At 40.5% G+C, this 22481-nt stretch overlaps 1 protein-coding gene across 1 annotated transcript in view; it reads left to right on the plus strand.

Moving 5' to 3' along the window:
- Window positions 1-7709, plus strand: part of LOC102811210 (D-tyrosyl-tRNA(Tyr) deacylase 1-like) — a 224561-nt gene extending 216852 nt beyond the window's left edge. The window contains exon 5 of the mRNA XM_006860643.1: window positions 7557-7709. Within this exon, the coding sequence (XP_006860705.1) occupies window positions 7557-7709 (153 nt within the window). The remainder of the gene's footprint in view (window positions 1-7556) is intronic.
- The last annotated feature ends 14772 nt before the right edge of the window (window positions 7710-22481 follow it).

Raw genomic sequence — 22481 nt, forward strand, 5'->3', positions numbered from 1 at the left:
CCCAAAAAACAAAACAACAAAAACAATAGAGGGAATAGAAACAAATACTGTAGAATGATGGTGCACAGAGTCGATTGTAATCATTGCAATGAAACGATGAGTATAAAACCAATGTTCTCCCATATAAACTGCACTCAATGCACAATAAAACCTTAAAAAAAATTAATAACAGAATTTCATGAACTTTTTAAAGCCCCCTTGAATACTTCTGAAATGTAATTTAAAGGCTTAATCCATTTTGATAAAGTAGATCTTGTTCATTCATTTAAATTGCTTTACAGTCTTGCTTTATGGGACTGAATGTACTATATCTTATTTAGTCATCATCAACTCTATGATGAGCATTTGCATTGTTTCTAGATTTTTGTGACTATAGACCACACTGCAGGGTACATTGTTGTGAGCTTCCTGTGCACACAAGTGGAGGACTTAGCCAGGGATTCATATGGACATGCCAAAATATGACATTGAATATATGCCACCTGAATTTATAGGTCATGTGAAGAACAGCTTGATTGTAGTAGACACTAAAGACAGAAGACCAGAAGAATTGTGAGATGACATCAAGAATATCATACAGGAAGAAAGCAAAAGATTGAGAAGACAAGAAGATGGAAAAGACCCAAAATGATGTCAGAAGAGACTCTGAAAACTTGCTCTCCAGCATAGAGATGCTAAAGCAAATGGAAGAAGTGAGGGATATAAAAGAGCTGAACAGAAGAATTTAAACGTCAGCTTGAGAAGACAAAATCAAATATTATAACGAAATGTGCAAAGACCTGGAGTTAGAAAACCAAAAGGGAAGAACACATTCAGCATTTCTCAGGCTAAGAAAAGTGAAGAAAAATTCAAACCTTGACTCACAGTATTGAAGGATTCTATATGATAGCGTAGTGGTTACGAATCGGGCTGCGAACCTTAAGGTCAGCGGTTCGAAACTACCAGCCGCTCCGCGGGAGAAAGATGAGGCTTTCTACTCCCGTAAGGATTTACACCCTCGGAAACCCTGTACAGGGTCACTATGAGTCGGAACCGACTCGACGGCACTTAACAACAACAACAACAATGGGCAAAATATAGAATGATGCAGATAGCATCAAAAGAAGATGGAAGAATACACAGAATCACTGAACCAAAAAGAAGTGGTCATTGTTCAACTATTTCAAGAGACAGCATATGATCAAGAGCCAATGATCTTGAAGGAAAAAGTCCAGGGTTCATTGAAATAATTGGCAAAGAACAAGACACCAGGAACTGAAGGAATACAAATTGAAATCTTTCCACAGACTAATGTGACACTGGAGGCACTCACTTATCTATGCCAAGAAATTTGGAAGACCGTTATTTGACTGACTGCAAGAGATCTTTATTTGTGCCCATTCCAAGCAGAGAAAACCCATGGAATATGGAAATCATCAGACAATATAATTGATATCCTATGTGAGTAAAGTTTACTAAAGGTACTCCAAAAATTGCTGCACCCATTCATTGACAGAGAACTTTCAGAAGACATGGAATGAGAAATATCATTGCTGATGTCCAATGGACGAAAGCAGAGATATCAGAAAGATGTTTACCTGAGCTTTATTGACTATGTAAAGTCGATTGTGTGCATCATGACAAGCTATGGACAACATTGAGATGTATGAGTATTCTGGAACGCTTAATTGTGCTCATGAGGAGTCTGAATTTAGACCAAGAGGCCGTTGTTCAAACAGAACAAGGAAACACAGAATGGTTTAAAATTAGGAAAGGTGTGTGCCAGGATTGTATTCTTTCACCATACTTATTCAATCTGTATGCTGAACAAATAACCTGAGCAACTGGATTATATGTAGAAAAATGTGATATCAGGATTGGAGGAAGACTCACTAACAACTTGAGATATGGCGATGATACAACCTGGCTTACTGAAAGCGAAGGTGACTTAAAGTACTCACTGATGAAGATCAAAGACCAAAGCTTTCAGTATGGGCTGCGTCTCAATGTAAAGAAAACAAAAATCCTCACCACTGGACCCATAAACAGCATCCATATAAATGGAGAAAAGATTGAAGTTGTCAAAGAATTCATATTGCTCAGATCAATAATCAACTTGGAAGCAGCAGTCAAGACGTATTGCATTAGGCAAATCTACAAGACCTCTTTAAAGTGTTGAAGAGCCAAGATGTCGGTTTGAGGACTAAGGTGTGCCTGACCTAAGCCATGGCATATTCAGTAACCTCATATGCATGTGAAAGTTGGACAGTAAATAAGGAAGACCATAGCAGAATTGATGCATTTGCGTTATGGTATTAGAGAAGAATGCTGAAAGTACCATGGACTGCCAAAAGAACAAACAGATCTGTGTTGGAAGAAGTGCAGCCAGAGTGCTTCTTGGAAGCTAGGATGGCCAGACTTTGTGTCTTATATTTTGGGCATATTATACCATGTTAGGTAAAGTGGAGGGTTGAGAATAAGAGGAAGATTCCCCAGCAAGATGGATTGTCACAGTGGCAGCATCAATGGGCTCAAACGTAGCAACAATTGTGAGGTTGGCTTAAGACCAGGCTGTGTTTCGTTCTGTTGTGTTTAGGGTTCTATGAGTTGGTACTGACTCAATGGCACCTAACGATAACAACAACAACAACAACAGAATCATTGGGTCAAAGGTGAAATGATGTTTTTATTGGAGACATCTAAATAGCAATGAAGCAACTTAATTTTTTTTTTACAGCTTTTTAAGTAAATAGTGGGAAAGATAATATTATAAGTAAATCGTTAATCAATAAATTGTGTTTTCTGGACCACACTGAGAACTGTTAACTATTTTTTAATCTGAAGACTTTAGCTCAAAGTCTGTTTATAATAGAAGAGATGATTTGTAAATTGGTTAAAGGTACTTTCTTTATGTCTTTGAATGGGGGGGAAGAACCTGCATGGGTTCATATAAGCATTTACAGTGTCAGAAATCCTAAGGAGCAGTTCCACTCTGTCCTATAGGGTCTCTATGAGTCCAAATTGACTTGATGGCAGTGGGTTTGGGGTTGAATGGTGGGTTAGAAGTAGTAGCAGGGTAGCAGGGACAAGGCAGCCCTTCATTAAATTTCCCCTTTTCATGTCTGCAATCTTGGTCTGGGAAGTATGTAACTTGGGTATTACTGTCTATTGGACTTGGTCACAGATGACTTTCATTGAATTAGGAAAATCCTATTCAACAAAACTTGACTCTTCTTTTTAGAGCAGTCTCTTAGCAGGTTCTTCTAAAATGGTGATGCTGTTGCTTCTGAGTGTGATTTCTTTGAACAAGTTGGGAAGAAAACTAGCCACTGTATCAATCCATCTCATTGAGGGCCTTTGCCCTCTTTTCTTCTGACCTTATACTTTAATCAGGCAGTGTGGTGGCTCCACAAGATAAGCACTGGATTCTCAACCACAGTGTTGATGGTTTGAGCTCAGTAGCCACATTGCAGGAGAAAGATGAGGCTTCTACTCCCGCTAAAATATTTAAGGATGAGGTCCTATATTGGGCTGCTATGAGTCAAAATTGACTCCATGGCACAACAACACTACTTTACCAAGCATGATGTCCTTCTCAAGGGACTGGCTCCTCCTGATAACATGTGCAAAGTATGTGAGGTCTCACCACCTCATTTCTAAGGAGCATTCTGGTGGTACTTATTCTAAGACAAATTTGGTTGTTCTTTCGGCAGTCTATGGTACTGCGAATGTTCTTGTTGTTGTTGTTAGGTGCCATCGAGTCAGTACCAACCCATAGCGACCTTATGTACAGCAGAACGAAATACTACCTGATCCTGGGCCAACCTCACTATTGTTGCCATGCTTGAGTCCATTGCTTGCTGCCACTTGGCCAATCCATCTCATTGGGGGTCTTCCTATTTTCCTCTGACCATCCACCTTACCAAACATGAGTGAATATTCTTACAACATCATAATTCAGATTCAACCATTATTCTCTGCCGGGGTCTGGCCTCGGCAAGGGGGTGGGTACCCGAAGATGGGGTGTCCGGTGACGATAGCGAGAGAGAGAGAGATAGAGAAAAAACAGACACAAAGAAGACAGAGAAAACAGGTACAAAGAAGACAGACACACAGGCTTGATGCAAGCTGCCAGACAGACTGCTCAGTGGCTGACATTTTCCCTTCTCGGACTAACTCTAGGTGGGATGTCTGGAGAGGCGAGAGAGAAAAGAAACACTTGGAGACCAGAGTAGATGCAAATCCGGCAGACAGCCTTTTCATACCCTGCAAGCAATAATGCCCGCAGACTTAAGTCTGTATCCGTCTTTTATTTCCTCTATTTCAGGGAGGGATCTTTACAGAAGAATGGTATTATTCAGACAAGACAATCTTTAAGATAAGTTAAGCCAGTAAACCTTACTTAAACCAATATTCCTTTCTTCCTTACTGGGTTTAACCTTCACTTGGATCAAACTGATTGAACCCAGGGTGGTCTGAGGGAGTTGCCCCCATTGTCCTTAATCCGTATTCCAAGAATTTACCACTCCACCCCAAGTGAATATACCAGGGGCAGTTCCTCTCCAGAGCCTCCCTGCTTAATCCCAGTAAACCTGTCCTTGTTCATCCTCTGAGGAAGTTTTACTGCCTTGGTTTTAGGGGGAAAATCTTGACCTTAGAAACTTAGGGGAATATTGCATTTCTCTGTGGACATCCAGGGCTCATGTTTGGAATTAAATAAAAATAACTGAACACTAAGATGAAAAACAATTTGCTATTAACTGCCAAGTGGCTAGATCTGTTACACTCGGGCCTATAGGGCCTCGAACCTCTGCACGGTCTGCAACAATTCTCCAGTTTTCTTTATTTATTGTCCAACTTTCACATGCATATGAGGCATTTGAGATTACCAGGGCTTAGTTTAGATGCACTTTAGTCCTCAAAGGTGATATCTTTGCTTTTAAACACTATTTAAAGACTCTTTTGTTGCATATTTGCCTAATGCAGCATGTTGCTAGATTTCTTGAATACTACTTCCGTGGGAGTTGATTGTGGATCCCAGTAAAATGAAATTGTGACAACTTCAATCGTTTTTCCATTAATATGGCATTGCTTATACGGTTAGGGCTGTGAAGATTTTTTTGTTTTTAAATTGAGATGTAATCCATACCGAAGGCTGTAGTCTTTGATTTTCATTTCCTTTGATCTTCATGTCTTGGCTTTCGACAAGCAAGGTTATATCCTCTGCATATCACAAGTAGTTAATGAGTCTTCCTCGAATCATGATGCTGTATTGTTCTTTATGTAGTTCAACTTCTCAGCTTATTTGCTCAACATACAAATTATTTGCTCAACATACAGTATGGTGAAAGAATATAAACCTGACACACAACTGTCTAGATTTTAAACCAGAGCACACAGTATCCCCTAGTTCTGTTTGAATTACTACCTCCTGGTCTATGTATAGTTTCTGTATGAGTATAATGAGTTTCGGGAGTTCTCTGCTTTCAGCCATGACCTATTTGACGTCAGCAATGTATTTCTCAATACATGTCCTCTTCTGAATCCAGCTTGAATTTCTGGCAGATCCCTATTAATGTACTGCTGTAACCATCTTTAAATGATCTTCAGCAAAATTTTATTTGCATATGATATTAGTGATATTGAGTGATAGTTTTTGCATTCTATTAGATCACCTTTCTTTGGAATAGTCACAAATAAGGATCTCTTATCAGTTAGTTGGCTAGGAAGCTGTCTTCCAAATTTCTTTTAAGGCTTTTATTGTGGATTGAGTGAACATTTACAGGGCAAGTCTTCCAGGTTTCTTATTGTAGACGAGTGAGTACTTCCAGTGATGCATCCATTTGTTGAAACATCTTGATTAATATTCTATCAGTCCCTGGAGCTGTGCTTTTTGCCAGTGCCTTCAGTGCAGCTTGGACTTCTTTCTTCATACCATCGGTTCTTTTTTTTATTTATTTAAGGTTTTTATTATGGATTGAGTAAAAGTTTGCAGGGCAGATCATCAGTGTTGTATTCAACTAATCACACACCTTGTTTCATTACAATGATTATAATCTCCTCCATGTACCATCTGTTAGCAGCAGTGTTTCTCTCTATTCACTTTAGTTTAGTTTTTTTTTTAATCACTCAGGCGTATATAATAATTTACACCACCAAAGGGCACATTCTGCAAGTCTGCCTCCTGGCCGCCATCCCTTAGAACCTCTCTTCCCAGTCCTCAGCTGCTCACTTTCTCCATGTCCCCATCTCTGTCTCCATCTCCAATGTCGCTGCTTCTCTGGATAAGGTCCCACATTCTGCTTGTGCTCTTTTCCTTTGATGGTCCTAGGGTCCTTTGTTTCTGGATTGTAAGATTAACTACTCCCCCATTTTTGTTACAAAACTTCTACCTTTACAATTGTGACAGTCATAATTAGTCATGATAACAATTATTCACTATTGAATCATAAGAATCTTATCCCCAACTCTTTTAACCAGACCCATCTAGATAAGATGAAAACTATTCAGTGGGGACTCTATCTTCCCCTGCACACTCTTAAACTACACAACCTCTTGAAAACTTGTAAGCCAGTCACTTCGTGCCTTTATCACCCTCTTATTTTAGGTAGCCAATGTCTAAGTTGCTCATTACTGTCCATAGGCTCAGGTGTCCCCAGGTCTCAACATACTTTGGACCAACCAGTCCTTCTTCTGTCTCTCATCTCTAGGTCCACAGGAGTCTGTGGAATGTGGTTGAACTCAGCCCATTTCTTCATTGCTGCCTTTCCCCCTCTTCCCCTCACCAGTAGACCAACATGGGTACCAGCAAGTTTACATTACTGTTCATGTGTTCCCTTTGAGTTTCAGTCTTAGAGGGGCATACCATCGGTTCTTAATCATATGCTGCCTCTTGAAATGACAGGATGTCAATAAATTCTTTTTGGTACACTTACTCTGTGTATTTCTTCCATCTTCTTTTGATGCTTTCTGCATCAGTCAATATCTTGCCCATAGGATTTTTCCGTGTTGGAACTTGAGGATTGATTTTTTTGTTGTTGTTGTTTCAGTTTAATGGAAAACAAAACTTTATCATTTAAAAAAAACAAAACCCAGTTGCCACTGAGGCAATTCCAATTTTAGTGATTCCCCGTGTGTGTCAGAATAGAACTGTACTCCACAGTGTTTTCAGTGACTGATTTTCCTAAAGTAATTACCAGGTCTTTCTTCCCTGGTACCCCTGTTAGCAGTCAGTGACCAACTATGCTAACTCTTTTGTTCCACTCAGGAGTTCCCTCTCATTTATATAGTTCGTCTATGCCTGTTGATAAAACCTGTTTGTTGACCATTACCTGAATATTGCATGACATGTTAAATTATGAGTGGAAAAAAGTCTGTGCAAGATTACATGAGTGGCTTATCTGTATTAATGATTCAGGTGGCTGACAGATAATCACTGTGTATATAATTTGCTGTATCTGAATCACTGTTGCATGCCAGGTTATTGAATAAAAAGCTTTTTTAATGGTTTCATCTGTGTAGTAATTGGTGTTTTAGATATCGTTCATATTTGTAAAGTCATTCTTTTTTATACTCAGCTGTCAAAGGTTGAAAAACAGCAGCAGCGGAAAGAAAAGACCAGAGCCAAGGGACCTTCTGAATCAAGCAAAGAAAGAAACGCTCCTCGGAAAGAAGACTGCAGTGCCAGCAGTGGGGCAGAGGGGGATGTGTCGTCTGAGCGGGAGCCATAGGCATAAGAAACAGGGAACTCAGGTAAGAGTGCCCTAACTCCAGATATTTCTCTCTTCTCATTATGAGGAAACAATGAGCAGAGGACAGAATGACTTCTGTATTAATTATCTAGTGCTGCTATAACAACTACTCAGAAGTGGATGATTTTAATAAACGATTTTATTCTCTCACAGTTCAGGGGCTAGAAGTCCAAATTCAGAGCATCAACTCCAGGGGAAAGCTTTCTTTCTCTATGCTGACTCTGAGGGGAGTGATGGTGGTGGTGGTGGTGGTGGTGTGCCACCAATTGGTTCCAACTCATAGCAAACCTGTACTGGGTTTCTGAGCCTGTAAATTTTTACAGGAGCAGAAGCGTCATCTTTTTCCAGTGGAATGATTGGTAGATCTGAACTACTGATCTTATGGTTAGCAGCCCAGCTCGTAATCCACTATAGTTAATCCACTGTTATAGTTAATCTTCCCCTGGATCTATGAGTGTTTCAGCACACAGATATTGGGTCCAAAGGAATAACAAATTGAAGAGGAATGGCATCACATTCATTGTTAAAATTAACTTTTTAAGATATATCTGGAAATACATTTGTGGCTGTGATAGGATTACCTATAGCCATACAGGGAAGACAAATTAATACAACTGTTATTCAAATGTAAGCACCAACAACAAAAACAAATGATGATGAAATTAAAGAATTCTACTAACTTCTTCAGTCTGAATTGATCAAACATGCAATCAAGATGATTGATAACTGGTGATTAGAATGTAAAAGTTGGAAATAAAGGGACGGGATCAGTAGTTGAAAAATGTGGCCTTGTTGATAGAAATGATGCTGGAGATCACATGATAGAAATTTTCAAGACCATTATTATAAAAGTTTAAGAAAAGATACCCATACTAAAAGAAAAATAAATAAATTTTTTGTTGGTTGGGTGAGGGGAGGGCAGGGTTGCAGAGAGGGAGGGGACAGTAGAGCACAAGGTAGGGAATAGCTACATCATAGTCTGGATGTTGGGGCATGCAATACACAAGAATTGGGAGGGGGATGGAAGAACATAGATAGGGGAACACGGAAGCAGGTTTGCATGAGCTAAATGGAACAGAGGTAAATAGTAATGTATGCTCAACCTTGGAATAACAGGGCTCTGTGCTACAGGGATTGAGGTATAGACTAAATGGGTAAAAGAGGGGAAATGATGTTAAGATGCTTGACTGTCTTATGAATATTGATTTCCTTTGCCTCTCACTGTAAAATAGACGCTTGAGTGGGATAGAAAGGATTATCAGGTAACATGATTATGGAAAACTTGTCAGCCTGTCTTTAGCCTATAACTGAAATACCTAAAAGGGGTTCTAGAATTTGCCCAGTAAAATAGCCTTCCTGTGGAGCCTTTGTAGTCTATAGGACCTAAGGTGGAATCCTAAGCCCCATCCAGAACCCTCTGAGGTAGGACATTCCTACTTGAAAGGACAAGTAGACCAGCCTGGAATAGCTAGAGGAACAGAAGATACTTCTTGAAAGAAAGACCAGCAGGAAAAATCCAAAACAAAAATGGTAGTCTGATTGGCTACTACAAGAATAAGTAAGGTGTTAGCTGGGGAGCCACCAAGACAAGCAATCAAGTCTCTTTAAGACAAATCCTCCTCCAAGACTGAAACTCAAAAGGGAACACACAAGCAGACATGTAAGTGCTGGCGACCATATTGGTCTACTGGTGAGTGAAATAAGGGGAAAGGCAGCAATGAAGATATGGGTCGAATTTGACCACATTCCATAGACTTACATTGAGCTGGAGATGAGAGATCAAAGAGGACGGGTTGATTAGTCAGAAGCGTGGTGAGCCCATGTGGACTTCTGAGCCATGTGGACAAGGACATAGCCACAGAAGGCTGGAGCTGAGAGCAAAACGCCCAGGTGATGTAAAGTGAGGGGAGATGCACAAGAATGCCCAAACTTGTAGATAGTACCTACTCAACCTGGCCTTCGATGTCTTGATGACTGGAACTCGACCAGAGGCAGATAAAAGAAAACAACAGCAACAAACAACCCTTTTTCTTCTTCTTCTTCTTTTTTTTTTTGATAAAGAAAAGAAGTGTAAATTGCTACAATTTGATGAACTTGACCTACACTGTGGATGTAGTAGTTCAAAATACCAACTGAGAGGGAAGGAGTCTTCACATCCAAAATCAATCCCATCTCTCCTGTCTACAGGGTTGATAGAGACAGGCAACTTAGACATTGGCTACCTAAAATGGGAGAGGCTATAAAGGCACGAAGTGACTGGCTTACAAGTTTTCAAGAGGGAGTTTAGTTTCAGAGTGTGGGGGAAGGTAGAATCCCCACTGAATAGTTTTCATCTTGCCTAGATGGGTCTGGTGAAAGGAAGGATATAGGATCCTTATGATTCAAAGTGAATAATTGTTATCATGAGTAATTGCGACTGTAGATGGGTCTGGTGAAAGGAAGGATATAGGATCCTTATGATTCAAAGTGAATAATTGTTATCATGAGTAATTGCGACTGTCACAACTGTAAAGGTAGAAGTTTTATAATAAAAAGAGGGGAGTAGTTAATCTTACAGTCCAGGAACAGAGAACCCTAGGACCATCAAAGGAGAAGAACATGAGTGGAATGCACAACCCTATCCAGAGAAGCAGTGACACCATTGATAGAGGCAGAGATGAAAGTATGGAGAGAGCGAGCAGCCGAGGACTCTAAATTCATGAAAAGAGAAAGGCTGTGTGCTGGCAGCCAGGTGCTGGTGGCCAGGGGGCAGGCTTGCAGAATGTGTCCTTTGGTTGTTTAAATTATTATACATTCCTGAGTGTTTTTGTGTATACCACCTCCCCCCCCCCAAAAAAAAAATAACAACAACAATAACAAAAAAAACAACAGAGGGAATAGAAGCTAATACTGTTGAATGATGATGCACAGAGGAGATTGTAATCATTGCAATGAAATGATGAGTTTAAAACTGATGTTTCCCCTATGTAAACTTATCATTCAAATCACAATAAAAAATTTAAAAATATATATTACAATGAAATATGCAGAAACCTGGTGTTAGAAAACCAGAAGGGAAGAACATGCTCAGCATTTCTCAAGCTGAACCAACTGAAGGAAAAATTCAAGTCTCAACTTGAAATATTAAAGGGATTCTTTGGCCAACATATTGAACAATGCAGGAAGCAGCAGCAGCAGATGAAAAAAAAAAAAAAAAAAGCACAGTAAACTGTACTAAAATGAATTGGTCAATGCTCAGCAATTTTAAGAGGTGCCATATGATGAAGAACCAAGGATATTCAAGGAAGAAGTCCAAGATGCCTTGAAGGCATTGTTGAAAGCATGGCTCCAGCAATTGAGAGAATGTTAACTGAAATGTTTCAACAGAATGATGCTGGCAGTACTCACTAGTCTATGCCTATACTGAAAAATTTTGAAGACAGGTTCCTGGCCAGTGGACTGAAAGAGATCTATATTTGTGCTCATTTCAAAGAAAGGTGACCCAATAGAACGCAGAAATTATCCAACAGTGATAATGGTTCAGGATACAGAAGATTAAAAAATCATGAAATGCAGTTTTAAAGAGAGTTCTCAGAGTATGGAAAATAACCTGCAGGAGAGACATTTCATGGGCAGCAGAACCTCCCTGTGCTCATAGTCTAAGGTGTTTTTATAGTGAGGGGTTAAGCTGCGGAGGCAGTTCTGACAGATTTCAGAAAAGGGTTGCTGAAAACTGGGTAAGGGGAGGTTAATAGGTAGCTGATGGTTAACAACCCCAGCTGGGTAGCTGAATTAGGGAGGGAGGATTTTCAAACCTTGCTGGGTTTCAGACACACAAGGAGATAGTTTTTCTTCTTTAATCTTGTTTATGTTCTACACCCATGTTCTTTGTATTTGGAGGTTTTGTTTTGTTTTTAATGGTTCTGTTGATCTTTCCCCCTGCTGTCACTACTGATCTTTTCCTTGGTGATTTTCCTCCTGTGCCCTTACCCTAACTTTTAACCCCCGCAAAAAGACTTGCAGCAGCTAAAAATTTTTTTGAGGGCAAAAAATGGAGGTCTCATTTTCTGGCTACTTTTGGCTGGCACTGGGCCATAGATCTGCCTAATGTGGTAGAAGTCTCTCTCTGCCTGTGCTAAGAGCCCTGGAAGAGGCATGGTAGAAGGGTGGTAATCTTGTGAAATCAGCATTTGTAGGTGAAGATCCTGGAACCTACAGGAAATCAGCCTAGTAAATAGACTGAGGAAGCAGTGGCCGAATAGTAAGATGCATGTGAAGAAGAAGGAAAAAAGTGAGAATAAGAGAAGATAGAGACCAAAGCTCCAGGACTGGCTTCTTACAGATCAAGGCCTAGCAGTAGCTGGGATGTCCTAAGGCCTCGGAGTCAAAAGCACAGTTAAATATTTCATTGACTAGCATCTTAACTTTTGCAAAATTATTGATATACAATCATTGGGTGGTGTTTACCATTGGTGCAGACACCACCTTGAGAGGCAAGCAGATACTCAAGTGCTTATGTGGTTATCTAAAACTACATTACCTAATGAGTTCAGGGATCCTCACATTTCTTCTAAGGCTACTCCTGAGTCATTAGAGAGAAGTTTGAGTTCTGCAGTGAGGTTGGAGATGAATTTATGCTCAATATACCCTGCCCAAGGGACTGCAGACATAAATATTTCCTGCCCCAAGATAAGATACTGTCTAAGAAGCTACTCTGGCATCGAGCCCATGATGAGGAGAGGGCATAATCATAAAGGAATAGCTGGGGCACTATGTATCCTAGAGTGCACTGGCTATGTATAAGATGAAGGCTTAGGCATTGAGTAGTAGTGAGGCCCATTGCATTTGGAGAGACTGTACTATTGCAAAGATTGTTTGTGTAGGCACGTAGGAAAGTTATGCCTTGGGGCGGGGAGGAAGGGCACTGATAGTATTGGTTTTCATTCACAGTTTAAAGGTGGCAGAGTTGGAGGAATTGGTTGGCCACCAATTCTTAAAGTATGGTTTTCTCAAATTGTAAAGAACCCTATTCTGTGGGGAAGGTTTCTGAAGGAAAGTGTCATTATTAAGGAAAAGTTTATGCTTAGTTATGGCAGTGTAAAAGCAGGCACTGTGGTTCAGCATCGACAGTTGGATCCAAATGAACAGGGTGGTGCTGAGGGGGTCCCTCTGGGTGAAAGACAAGATGGAATAGCAGGACAATTCTTGGCCTTGTGAGCTCCCAAGAGTAAATCCCTCCATTCACCTATGTCTCAAAAGTGCTAGTCTGAAAAAAGAAGTCTACAACTTTCAAAGTGCTTTGATTTAGAAGGGTCAGGAGAGAAATAGATGTCCTTGCCGTCCTACAGCAAAGGCTAACCTGACCCAGAGGTAGATCATAAATGGGTCAAAATAGTCTCCAGTATCATGGCATTCAGCATTGGAGGAAGACTCATTAACAACCTGCAATATATAGATGATAGAACCTTGCTTGCTGAAGTTAAGAGGACTTAAAATACTCATGAAGACCAAAGGTCATAGCCTTCAAGTATGGATTGCATCTCAATGTAAAGAAAACAAAAATCCTCACCACTGGACCAATTAAAAACAGCATTGTTATCATCGGAGAAAAGATCGAAGTTGTCAAGAACTCCATTTTTCTTGGGTCAACCATGAACACTCATGGAAGCAGGAGTCAAGAACTCAAATGACATATTGCATTAGGAAAATCTGCTGTACAAGACCTTTTTAAAGTGTTGAAGAGCAAAGATGTCAGCTTGAGGACTAAGGTGCCCCTGACCCAAGCCATGGTATTTTCGATAACCTCATATGCATGTGAAAGTTGGACAGTGAATAAGGAAGACTGTAGAAGAATTGATGCTTTTGAATTATGGTGTTGGAGGAGAATATTGAAAGTGCCATGGGCTGCCAAAAGAACCAACAGGTCTGTGTTGGAAGAATGCACCTAGGAAGGCAGGATGGCCAAACTTTGTCTTTCGTACTTTGGACATATTGTCAGGAGGGACCAGTTGCTGGAGAAGGATATCATGTTTAGTAAGGTGGAGGGTCAGATAAAAAGAGGAAGACCCCCAGCAAGATGGATAGGCAAAGTGGCAGCATCAGTGGGCTCAAGTGTAGCAACAATTGTAGGTTGGTCCAGGACCAGGTAGTGTTTTGTTTTGTTGTGCATGGGGTTGCTATGAGTTGGTAACATATTCGATGGCACCTCACAACAACAACAACAACATGGCATTTGTGAGCATGGAAAACAAGCAATCCCAAAACCCAATAGGGGAGTACTCCCTTTCGAGCTGTGCCTGGAAGGAAACTTGGGCCGAGAGCTAGAGAGGACCCAATCTACAGTTCCCATTCCAACACAGAAGACAAGATGACAGTCCCAAGAGTTAAGTCATGTCCCACAATGGGCCCAACAAAATCTTCACGCAAGAGAGAAAACTATGTCTTTGAAGCCTGCCTATTTAATTTAAAAAAGAAAGAATTACTAGGGGTCAGAGTAATGTCCACTGCCCTCACACTCTTGAGTGTGGAAGAGAAAAACTCCTGAAGAACCAACAGGGAGAATGTATGGACTCGAACTGGCACTGAGGACCTGAGCAAGCCAAATGAGTATGTATTGGTGAACAGAGAGAACAGGTGAAGATTCTGAGGGTCAAATGATGAATCAGAACAGGGTCGAGGGCCCCTTAACTTACAAGCAGAAAGAGATACCTCTTCAAAATCTGCTGGGATAGCTCTGGACACTAAACCTTGCTAGAAGGTAATTGAAGGATGATAGACGTGAGAGAAAATATGCACCAGAATCTTGAGTCAGGGAGTAGAAGGGATAAAATGACAGAGGAAAGACTTCCAATAGGTCTTGGGTGCTTGAAACCCCTCACCATGGAGATAAAGACTTCCAGTGGGTCTTGGGAGCTCAAACACCTCACCATGGAGATTGCCTGAAGCTCTTGGGGACTCAAACCCCACAATGAGGCCATTCACCATCCGTGGGAGCACTCAGGATGGCTCCTTAATGGGGTGATCAATCCCATGACTGTTGTTCATTTTTGGGGACTTGAACCCCTCACATAAGAATCGATTGTTGTTGCTGTTAAGTGCCATCGAATCAGTTCCAACTCATAGCGACTCTGTATAGGATATCTGAGGAGCACCTGGTGAGTTTGAACTGCTGACCTTGCAGTTTAAACCAACCTTGCAGTTTAGTACTTATCCTACAGTGCCACACCAGGACTCCAGGAATTGATTGTGTCTTCCAGTTACCAGCCCAGGGGACTTGAACCCCTTGTGGTGACTTTAAAGACAAAGGAAGACATAAGGAGGAATTGCATAGAAAATTTAGATCTCAAATACCATGGGGAGAAGCATAGAGATCTATGGTGTCCTAAGAGAACTATGACTCATGAGACTACAAAGCCTAATGAAAAGAATGGAGAGGCAGACATCAAAAAGACAGATGATGAAAAGATTCGCGTCCATAGAAAAGAAAGGTCTTCAGAGCATGCCCAGACATGGAGCAGCCCAGCTAGTGGCGAGCAATTGGGACAAAAATGGTTTTGGTTTTTTACTTATTACTCACTGGCAGTCGGTCAAGTCCTTTCCCAGGGTTGTGCAAAGACATAGCCCCAAGTGTCCCACTAGAGACACAAACCAACTGATACCAGGTCAGGATACAGAAGACTAGACAGTTAAAAGAAATAGTATTGAAGAGATTTATTAGAGTATGGAAAATACTTTCAGGGGAGGTGTGCCACAGACGACAGAGCCTCCTGGTGTTCACAATCTAAGGTGTTTGCATAGGGAGAGGCTAAGATGCTTTTGAGTTATGGTGTTGGAGGAGAATATTGAAAGTGCTATGGGCTGTCAAAAGAACCAACAGATCTGTGTTGGAAGAAGTGCAGCCACAATGCTCCTTGGAAGCCAGCATGGCCAAACTTTGTCTCTTATACTTTGGACATATTGTCAGGAGGGACCAGTCACTGGAGAAGAATATCATATTTGGTAAGGTGGAGGGTCAGAGAAAAAGAAAAAAACCCCATCAAGATGGATTGGCAAAGTGGCAGCATCAATGGGCTCAAGCGTGGGAACAATTGTGAGGTTGGCCCAGGATCAGGTTGTGTTTCGTTCTGTTGTGCATGGGGTCGCTATGAGTTGGTACCGAGTTGATGGCACCTAAGAACAACAACAACAAAGTTGGAGAGGTGGTTCTACAGATTTCACAAAAGGAGTACTGAAAGCTGGTTAGGGGGGAGGTTAGTAGGTAGCTGATGGTTAACAACTCTGACTGGGTAGCTGAATAGGGAGAAGAGGGTTCAGAAACCCTGCTGGGTCCCAGATGCACAAGACTTTTTTTAAAAATCTTGTTTATGTCTTGCTCTCCTGTTATTTGTATTTTGAGGTGTTTTTGTTTGTTTTTATGATCTTTCCCACTGCAGCCACTACTGATCTTTTTCTCAGTAATTTTCCTCTTGGCCCCTTATCCTAACCGCAGTATCATTGTTATCACCCACAAGTAAAATTTTATGAAGACAATTCAAAATGGTTGCAGTAGCACATTGACAGGGAGCTGCCAGAAAGTTTGTTTTTTATGAGATTGAGTAAAAATATTGCTACTATTTCATACATGCATGGGTTTATTCCAAACAAGATGTGTTTAAACATGTTTCTACAATCAGTGGATGGCTGCAGACAAGTCTTCTCAATAAAACGTATGTCTTAGTTTCGTTAGAATGCCAAGGAAAAGAAAATTGTCCAGGTTTCCAGTTTGGGCGGCGACAGAGACAGCCCAGTAGGAAAGGCTCCGTGGGGGAGGATTGAAAACCCAAAGAAGTTGTACTCAAGAAACACCACCAGAGCGCTGGATCCAACTTAAAGTCCAGGGCATCAGTTTCCCGGCATGCGCAAGTGGAAAAATCATGGTATAAAGGAAAATACTGCAAGTTAGGAATTGCTCTAGATGGGACTCCCTTTGCTGCCACCCCTACCGGGCAGATTTCAGAGGGCAGGGCCACAGCCAGACTGGCACAGGGAACCTGTGTTAAAGCATGGCAGTGACATTTGCAAAAGGATTTGTAGGGGATTCTGCACATTTTTTCCTCCTCTTCTCTGTGGTGCCTTCTTTGCCCAGCCTGGACATCTTCAAGCAGGTGGGTGTTCACCCCCCGAAAAAAAGCCCAGCGCTGGCCCCACAGTTTTTTCACGGCACACAGAGAAAGAGCTTGGTGGTTGTTTATGATGGCAGCCTGTGGGTCCCAGCCCTAAAGTTAACTTGTGCAGGACCCTTTACTCCAGCCTATCCAGCAAGAAAAAAAAAAAAATCTGGTCTGGCCTGACAGACAAACCATATGAACAATCTGTAAAACCCCAACATAAAAATATGTAACTATCTCAAGAATTATGCTGTGCACACACAGATACTAACTGACCTTCAGAGACAAAAATTGTAGACAGTCTTTCTCCCATTAACTTTTCAATATCTATCTGTGCACCTCTACAGTGGTGACTAGAAGAGGGGCCTGAGGAAGCAGACACCCCACCCACTGCCGGAGGCTCCTACGGTGCACACACACTGCCTTTGTAGCAAAAGCAACTGGACAGTTGGTCGCAGTTTTATTTTTGTTTCAAAGTGGTGGTTTTTGTCTCTGTTTTTATATTGCTTCTGCTTTTGGGTCTTTTGATCACACATTTTTTTTCCTGGAGGTGGAAGCTTTTTCTCCCTACGTTACTGAAGAAGAGTCAGCAATCGTGGCCATATAGCCAACCTACAAGCATATCCCATAATATTCCACCAGCGAGACAAGAGCCAGTAACAGCTGCTAAGCATTACTTATGAAAAGGAAAGCCTATATCCTGATAATATCCACCAGGAGACACCCAGTAAGCTTAATAACTCAACAACAAACATCAATTTAAGCATTAAAAAAACCACAAAACTACTGAAAATGATATGTCCCAAAACAGAAAAGAGTAACTGAGACAAATGAGCTGGAGACAGAAAAAGGCTCCCCAGAAGAGGCAAAGCAGGTTTTTGATTTGCCTGAGAAGGAATTCAGAAGAATGATATGGAAACAAATTTAAATACTCAGCAAAGGGATGGAGGAAAATAAGGAAGAAGTCAGGAAAGTACTATAGCATCAATCAAACAAGATTGGTATAGCATTGGAAACAATTGAAAACCTGCAAAAAGAGGTCCAGGTGATTAAAAATAAAATACTAGAAATGGATGATACACAGGAAGTGGGAAAGAGCAGAATACAAGAGATGGAAGCCAGAACTAGCCAGCTAGAAGACAAATCTCTCAATACTGCTAAGATAGAAGAGCAAGGAGAAAAAAGGATGAAAAAATCTGAAGAGAGTCTTAAGATTCATGCTGGATAACATGAAGAGAAACAGCCTAAGAATTATTGGCATTCAGGAACAGGAAGAATCAGAGCAGTCCACAGAGGCGATTGTTGAAGAGCTTCTGGAAGAAAATTTCCCTAACATCTGGAGAGATGAGAACGTAAACATTCAAGGAGCTGAATGTACCCCAGGAAGGATAAACTCCAAAAGAAAGTCACCAAGACATATAAAATCAAGCTTTCCAAAATCAAAGATAAAGACAGCACCTTAAAAGCAGCTAGGGAAAAGAGAAATATAACATACAAAGGCAAGCAAATCAGATTAAGCTCTGACTTCTCAGTATAAAACATACAGGCAAGAAGGTAATGAGGAGACATATACAAAACCCTAAAAGAAAAAAACTGCCAACCAAGAATTGTCTATCCAGCAAAATTGTCAATCAAACACGATGGTGCAATGAAAACATTCCAGGATAAACAAGAATCTAAAGAGATTTTTTCAAAACCAGTCCAGCACTTCAAAACTTCATAAAAGGAATTCTTTGGACTGAAAACCAACAAGAACAGACAACAACTAGAGATTGACAGGCGTGGCAACACCACCTGGAACTCAGTCGACAGATAGCAGAGTTCAGAACAGAACAAAACTACAGCAACAAATTCAAAGGAGCTGGGTGGTCAACCAAAGATCAAAATAATATCAGTGTCAAAGAAAGAATAAATATAGGAACAGAGACCTGGATGGTGAGGATGTCAGGTAGATTACAGGATACAATAGAGTCTTTTAAATGGAGAGAAAAGTTAATAGACTATAAGGAAACCCCAAAGGAAGTTAATATTTCACAATTTACCATGGAAATGAACTTCCAAGTAGAACAAGAAAACACGAAAACTAAGAAGAAACCAACAAGAAATAGCAGAAAAAACACAAACTCAGCCCAAGAAGGCATGCAGAACAAAGGAACGAACAGCACTAACAAAAAATTAATATAATGGCATAAATTAATTCATTCCTATGGCACTGCGGGTTAATGCGTCAGACTGAAAAGCTGTTTGAACTGCAAGGTTGACAGTTCAAGCTCACCAGCTGCTCCTTGGAAACCCTATACAGAGTCGCTATGGGTTGGAACCGACTCGACAGCACTTAACAACAACAACATCAATAATTACTTTGAATGTCAATGGATTGAATGCACCAGTGAAAAGACAGAGAGTGGCAGAATGGATAAGAAAACAAGACCCTTCAATATGCTGCCTGCAAGAGACACATCTTACACAAAGACAAAAACAAACTAAAAGTTAAAGGATGGAAAAAAATATGCCAAGCTAACTGCAACAATAAACAAGCAGGAGTGGCAATGCTAATCTCCGATAAAGTAAACTTTAAGAAAAAACCAGCATAAGAGATAAAAAAAGACACTGTCTCATGATCAAAGTATCAATTGAGCAATACTACATAACCATAATAAATATCTATGCTCCCAATGAAAAAGCCCCAAGATATATGAAGCAAACCTTACTATAATTGAAGAAAGAAATAGATAAATCTATAATTATAGTGGGAGATTTTAACATGCCACTTTCAAAAAGGGACAGAACAGCCAGAAAGAAACTTGACAAAGTTACAGAGGAACTAAACAACACAATCAACCAACTTGACCTCATAGATGTGTACAGTTCATTCAACACAACAACAGCACAATATACTTTCTTCTCCAGTGCACATGGAACATTTTCCAGAACTGACCATGTGTTAGGTGACAAAGCAAGCCTCTATAAATTTACAAACATCAAAATACTACAGAGCATCTTTTCAGACCACAATGTTATCAAACTAGAAATCAACAATAGAAAAACCAAGGAAGCCAAGACAAATACATGGAAACTGAACAACACTCTGCTAAAAAGCGACTAGGTAAAAGAAGAAATGAAATGTGAATTAATAAAGCTCTTAGAAACAAACGAGAATGAAAGTACAATATACCACTACAACAATTAGAAACAGACCAACAGAGGGAACCAACAGCCACCAAAAGAAAACAAATAATAAAGATTAGAGCAGAAATAAATGAGAAGGAAAACAGAAAAACTATAGAACAAATCAACAGGACAAATAATAGCTGGTTCTTTGAAAAGGTTAATAAAATTGAAAAACCTAACAAACCTAACAAAAGAAAAGAGGGAGAAGACACAAATAATTTGCAATATAAGCCATATGGGCAGTGTCACAACGGAACCAAATGAAATCAAAAGGATAATAACAGAATACTATAAAGAGTTGTACTCCAATAAATTCGAAAACTTAGAAGAGATGGATGTATTTTTAGAAAAACATGACCTACCAAAACTTACACAGAGTGAAGAAGAAAAATAGAACAGACCCATAACAAAAGAAGAAATTTATCAGGTCATCAAAAAACTCCCGACCAAAAGAAGTCCAGGCCCAGATGGCTTCACTGGTGAGAGGGAATAGCTGTCACCAATTCTAGTCAAATTATTCCAGAATATAGAAGAGGAAGGGAAACTTCCTAATACTTGTTTTTTAAAAAATGTTTTATTGTGCATTATTATGTGATAGTTTACATGGGAGAACATTAGTCGTATATCATTTCATTGCCATGGTTACAATTCCCTGCATGCATCATCACTCAACCAAAGGGTAAACCCTGCAAGCCTGCCCCCACCCCCCCCACCTCCCGCTGCAGCAGCTCCATCTCTCCATGTCATTGTCTCTGCCTCCATCTCTGGCGTCACTGCTTCTCTGGGTAGGGTCCTGCTCTCTGCTCTTCTCCCTTGATGGTCCCAGGGACTTACGCTTCTACACTACAAAGTCAATCACTCCCCTCCTTTTGCTACAAAACATCTACCTTTACATTTCCAGCCCTCACAATCAGTCCTGATAACAATTATTCATTATTGTATCACAAGAGACCTATCCGCATCTCCTTTCATCTGTCCCGCCCAGACAGATTGGATACTACTCATTGGAGATTCTATCTTCCTCCACCCCCTCTGGATCTAGGTGCCCATTTGAAAGCTTGTAAGCCAGTCATTTCTTGCCTTTGTAGCCCCCGGTCCCCCTCCCCTCCATTTTGGGTAGCCAATGTCCAAGTTACCCATCCCTCTCTACTCTATGTATGGAGGGGGTGTGAATGATCATTGCTGTAAAGATTGTACCCTCTTTTTAAAATTAAAAAATTTTTTTTAAAACATTTGATTGTGACTTGAGTGAAGGTTTACAGAGCAGATCATCAGTTTTACATTCAACAAATCATATACTTTACTTCATTACATGATTACAATCCCCTCCATGTACCAACAGTAAACAGCATTTATCTCTACTCACTTTAACTCTAGCACTCCTCCCTGTGTCTCCCACTCCCTTGATGTTTCCTTTGCTAACCTCCCTCTTGTTGTATATTGCCAGCCTTACCACCCATGTTGAAGTCCTGGTGTGGTGCTGCAGGTCAATGCACTGGACTGCAAAGTCCAGGGTCACTGTGGATTAGAACTGACTCAGTGGCACTTAACAACAACATAACCATCCATGTTAACATATCTATCCTCTTCTTGTTACTGTTAAGTGCTGTGGAGTCAGCTCCAACCCATAGGGACCCGGCATCGGGTCACTGGGGAGTGGCTGGTGGGCTCTAACTGCCAACACTGCAGTTCAAACTGATCTTGCAGTCCAGCGCATCATCCCACAATGCCACACGTGTTTGATGGCTATGCAAAAAGACTCCTAGCCAATGAATAAGTAACCTCCACACCTTTCCCCTGTAACCATTATAGATTGTTTCTTTGGTCTTATACAATGTTTGCCCTTTTGTGATTGACTAATTTCACTCAGCATACTGTCCTCCAGGTTCAACCATGTTGTGAGGTGTTTCACAGATTCATTATTATTATTCAACATTTTGTAATATTCTGTTGTGTGTATGTACCAAAGTTTGTTTAACCAATCTCCTGTTGGTGGGCATTTAGGCTGTCTCCATCTTTTTGATATGTCTCTTTTTTTAAAAAAAACAAAAACAAAAAACAAGACATGCTTTCTTTTCATTTAAAAGTCAACATAGAAGATCGATTTAAATGATAGGAATATGACAATTTTAGTGGGAACTGATTAGCTCTTATTAAAAGACTTAGAGCCATTTGGTTCATTAGTTGACATGTGGATAAATAGAGACAGATGTAAAGTGTTTGTGGTCCTCAGGGTGTGAGATACTCCACATTTTATCTCCCATGCCTAGTTCTCAGCCAAATTAATTGTAGCACTTGCTCTTGCATTCTCGATCTATTACACCAGAGGTGTCTTTTTGCATAGCCATCAAACTGGTGGCAGAGTATGGGGAGGAGAACAAGTACCAAAGAGAAGCTAATGAGAGCCAATGAGACTGCCTGACAGACAAAACACAGACAGAAAGCTCCAGCTTTG

The sequence above is a fragment of the Chrysochloris asiatica genome, unplaced genomic scaffold, assembly GCF_000296735.1.
Source record: "Chrysochloris asiatica unplaced genomic scaffold, ChrAsi1.0 scaffold00039, whole genome shotgun sequence".
Classification (NCBI taxonomy): Eukaryota; Metazoa; Chordata; class Mammalia; order Afrosoricida; family Chrysochloridae; genus Chrysochloris; species Chrysochloris asiatica.